This window comes from Colobus angolensis, unplaced genomic scaffold (genome assembly GCF_000951035.1).
Source record: "Colobus angolensis palliatus isolate OR3802 unplaced genomic scaffold, Cang.pa_1.0 Scaffold9, whole genome shotgun sequence".
In the NCBI taxonomy this organism is placed as follows: domain Eukaryota; kingdom Metazoa; phylum Chordata; class Mammalia; order Primates; family Cercopithecidae; genus Colobus; species Colobus angolensis.
The window spans coordinates 4141395-4145925 of record NW_012122931.1 but is presented as its reverse complement, the minus strand read 5'-3'; the positions used below and the strand labels follow the sequence as shown (position 1 = coordinate 4145925).

The 4531-nt window shown below is 65.9% G+C and overlaps 1 protein-coding gene across 1 annotated transcript in view; it reads left to right on the top strand.

The window, feature by feature from the left end:
- Window positions 1–3767: 3767 nt before the first annotated feature.
- The window catches only part of PRDM12 (PR domain containing 12), a 25936-nt gene continuing 25172 nt past the window's right edge, over window positions 3768–4531 (top strand). Inside the window, exon 1 of the mRNA XM_011931435.1 lies at window positions 3768–3990. Coding sequence (XP_011786825.1) covers window positions 3768–3990 — 223 coding nt within the window. The remainder of the gene's footprint in view (window positions 3991–4531) is intronic.

Below are 4531 nucleotides of genomic sequence, written 5' to 3'. Positions count from 1 at the left end.
ACACGCGCTGGTGCCTCGAGGGGAGGCCGGACGGACCTCTGGGCTTGGACCCCGGCCTCCTTCCCCTCGGCGCTCCGCCCTGCGCGAGGCAACAAGTAGAAATTAGCCGACCCTGGGTGGCTGCGGGGCCCTGAGCCTGTCTCGCCCGCCCCGGCCCGACCAGCCCTCCGGATCGCCCCCTGCTCTTCTCCTCCACTTCCCCTTCAATGTCCCTCCGTGGGGCCGTCGGCCTGCTGCGGCGGCCCTCTCTCCACTCCCGTGGGCTCGGGGGAAGGGGGTACCCGGGCGGCGAGGATGACCTCCGAAGAGCCGCGGCAAATTGATTCGTTCCGCCCGGAGCCGGGGCCGCGTGAATGGGGGCCGGGGCGGCGGCGGCAGCGGCGGCGATGAGGATAAAGATGTTCTCCCTGAAAGGGGGAGGGGGCGCGGAGCGGGAAGCGGGGCCATTCACTCCTGGCCCGGCCCCTCGGGAAGCCGCGCCGAAGAAAGGGGGCCGAGGCCTATTCAAGTCCTACGAGCCGCCCACAATGGACCGATATACTGGGGGCCTCTCTATTAACGCCCATGAATATTAAAGAGATCGCCAAGTGGCGGCCAGCGGGCGAGGGGGGCGACAGTGCCTGCGAGCTCCGGCCCGGCCGAGGGGAGGGGGCTTTTGCGCGAGCACATTCCGCGCCGGGGCCCCGCGGAAAATGACAAAATGACATGGGTCATCCGCTGGGAAAGCCCGGACTGTTTCCCCTCGAAATCTCCTCCCGGGGAGATGCGAGCCCAGGGTCTTGCTCCCTATTTCAATGCACCTTGAGACTGGGCGCTACCAACAGGCTCCTTTTTCCCCGGGCGGGGGTCCAGGTGGGTTTGCGGCTAGACCAGAAGCACAAAATGTGAGCACAGTGGAGGTCTGGGCACACCAGCTGGGAGGCTGTTCTGGGCTCCCCTTCCGCCCCGCTCCCAGCACTGCTCCCCAGGTTTGACGGTCCGGAGGAGAGGAATGGGACTCCCTGGCCTCAGTCCGAGCCCGTGGTCACTGCGCCAGCGGAATCCAAGCCTCTGACTCTAAGCGGAGGTTCAGGACCCAAACGCTGCGCCCCAGCACGGAGGATGCACCGACCTGAGGGCTTCCCGCAGTGGGACGTGGCCCTGGAGAGGGCAAAATCCTCGGGATTGTCGTGGGGGAAAGTGATCTTACCCAAAGTGAGACCAAGCAAAGAAACCTCAGTTCACAAAGTCCAACTCAAACCATTGCACAGACAGGGACCCTGAGGCTCAGAGAGGAAAGGGGCAGTCCACCGGACACACAGCACTCCTTATCCCCCTTTGGGTTGCTGGAGGAACTGAGGTCGCTGTCGGGGCTTGGGAGCTGCCGCAGCGCTTGACTCCTGGCAGCGCTCCCCGAGGTCGTCTCCCTGGCTCCCAGCACTTTCTCCTCTCCACCTAGGTCTTCCTAGAAGCCAAGAAGTAGGCGCAGGTGAGGGTCCCCTGCAGGAGCCATCGGACTGCATACGCCCCCTCAGACTCGAGCTCTGGCCAGGGAGCCGATGTGACCCGCCGGCTGCGTCGGAAAATGAGTGGAGGGTTCGGGACCGTAACCCACCTCCCTCCTCAGCAGGGCTGCCCTCTGCTGGCGCCCTGCCCAACGGTCCTGCCTTCTGCCAGGTGTTCCTTTCCCTGGGCGCCAGCCTCGGGCGGACCCGGGCGCCGGGTCTGAAGGCCAGCTACTGCCGCCTTCCTCCCTTTGCGTGCCAACGGGGACGGGGGATGCCGGAGACTACTGGCAGGAACTGGGGACCAGGGGTCTGGAGTCTGGCCGCCAGGTGTGAGGCCCTCTTAGCCAAGGCGCGTCCTGGTGGTGGAGGGGCCTCTATGCCAAGAGGCGTTAGCACAGGGTCTCGCTTATGGGAGGTCAGCTCGCTGTCCTTCCACCCAAGTCCTCCGCGCTGCGGAGAAGGTCTGGGGAGTCCACACCATCCAGCGGAGACTAACCCGCGAACCTGACCCACGCCGACAGGGTCCAGGCACCTCGGTTAGTGGCATCTGAAATTGTAGCCTTGTGGTGGGAGCCAGAAGTGCGGCAGGTGGGGTGAGCCCCCTCACCCAGCATGTCAGGGCCTGGGGTCCGAGGCTTGAGGCTGACGCTGGGGAGCGGAGAAACCTGCAGGAAGCGGGGGCTTTCCGCCCGGCTCAGCAGCTCCCTGCTTCGGGAGAGGGGATCGCTGGGCTCCGAGTTGCCTCAAAACCGCTGCAAAGCAAGTCTACTCCTGGGGTGATGGGCAGGAGGAATAGAGGGGAGGAAGGGAAAGAAGAGAGAGGCAGAGGAGAAAGAAAGAACTAGGAGGCAAGAAGGAAGGGGCGCCGCAACGCCACGGGCTTCCCGAAGTTGCAGCTCAGCAAGGAGCCCCAAGGCCGAGTCGCAAGCCGAACCCGCATTGAGACCTCTCGCGGAGCTGCCTGCAGTTTCGGAGGGACTCCGCTCTCAGACACGCCTGCTCCCACGTAGGAAGGGTCTCGGGACCCCTTTCAATCCCCCTATATCCCGTAGGAAATTCTTTTCCCAGAGACAGGCTGCCAGTGCGATTCCCGTCCGCCCATCTCGACCCCGACCTGGCCCCGCAAGAGCCAGAAGCCTGGCCGCCCACGAAGCTGTCTTAGGCCGGGACCAGCCCCAGCCCCGACGACGGCTGCAGCCCCGCCTCGGCAGCCCCGTGAGCCCGCGGAGGAGTTTCGCACCCGACTGCGCACAGGGAGCGAGTTAGTGCGGCCCGTTTGAAGCGAAGCGCCGGCTTCAGCAGCGCAGTCTGAGCAGGGGATCCGCGTGGCAACTGGGGCTGCGCGCGAGCTCGGGGCGACTGTGGTGGCCAGGGGAGTGCAGGGCCGGGGAGGGAAGGGGACGCGGGCCCTGGCCAGGGAGGGAGAGCTGTGCCTGGCTGGGCCGGCCGGCCGGGGCAACAGAGGAAAGGTGAACGCCGGGTTGGGCCAGGCATGTGAGCGTGGATCCGGCCTGAGGGGAGCGCGGGGCCCGAAGCCAGGCGTCCCTTCTTGTCCAGCCCGTTCCCTGGAGTCCTGGCGAGCCTCACCGCACCCCCTCCCCTGCTCCGTCCCCTCCTCTCCTCACAGCCGGCTGAGCCTCCCTCCCTGCCCGGCGCTTCCCACGGGGAGAGAAGAAAAAACAGGAGGGGGAAGGAAGGACCAGGAAGGGGAGGGAGGAGTGGAGGGGGACTGTTCGGAGCGGTCCGCGCGCCCCCGCCCCTCGCGCTCTCGCGACGAAGGCTCCTCAAGCCCGGCCTGGTACAACAAGTCTGTCCTCCGACGTCAGGGGGTCATTAATAACCAATTAGGAGGGTCACTGCGGCTCCTATAAAGGCGCTGAGATTTTGCCAAGGGGAAGACGGCCCCGGCCGAGTGTGCGAGAGGCTAGCGCGCGTCTGAGAGCCCCTTGCTGCCGCTTCCCTGCAACCACCCGCCTCTCTCCCACCCCGCACCCCCCGCACCCGCCTCCGCCTTCACCCGCGTCTCTCCACCCGCCGCGCCTCCTTTGCCATCTCTGCAGATTTCACCATCTCTCTTCCTCTCTTCCCCTCGTTCACTTTCCTCCCAGTCGCCCCCTCACCTCCCGCTCCCTCCTGTGTCCTCCTTCTCTCCGTCCTCCCCCTGCTCTGGTTCCTTCTCCATCGCAGCTCTCTCCTCTCGCCCCCTGGGCTCCCCTCTCGCCCGCCCACCTCCCCCGTCGGCCCGGCCGTCCCCCGGTGCCGGGGAGCTCCGGGCCGCCCATGATGGGCTCCGTGCTCCCAGCTGAGGCCCTGGTGCTCAAGACGGGGCTGAAGGCGCCGGGACTGGCGCTGGCCGAGGTCATCACCTCCGACATCCTGCACAGCTTCCTGTACGGCCGCTGGCGCAACGTGCTCGGGGAGCAGCTCTTCGAGGACAAGAGCCACCACGCCAGCCCCAAGACGGCCTTCACCGCCGAGGTGCTGGCGCAGTCCTTCTCCGGCGGTGAGTCAAGCCGTCGGGGCCTGACGCAATCCCTCCTCCGGGCGACCACCATTCCCGTCCTGGCGATGCGCGAGACGCGGCTGGGATACCCGACCTCTCTGCTGCTTGCGCCAACCTGGGCGCTCCCGGCGCTCCGTGCACCTCAGTTTCCCCATGGGCCAAACAAGGACGCGAGCCACCAAGCCGAGGTGGGGCGCGGGGCAGCTCCGCAGTCCACAGGCTCAAGGACCGATCCCGGCGACCCCGTCGCTCGGCTCCCTCGCCCCCGCCGGCCCCTCCCTTCCCCTCCCGCGCTTGAGCTGGCGGGTTCCTGGCATTTAAAGCCTTACTGGGCGTGTAATAGCAGTTGACTCAAAAAGAAGGGGTTTTAAATTCATTTAGTTAACTTGGGCTTGACCTGCGAAAGTTCCCACTTAAACCAAGAACTTTAAAAGGCAGCCGGGGCCGGGGAGGGGGTGGAGGGAGGGATTGCATTGGGAGTTATACCTGATGTAAATGACGAGCTGTTGGGTGCTGACAAGTTGATGGGTGCTGACGAGTT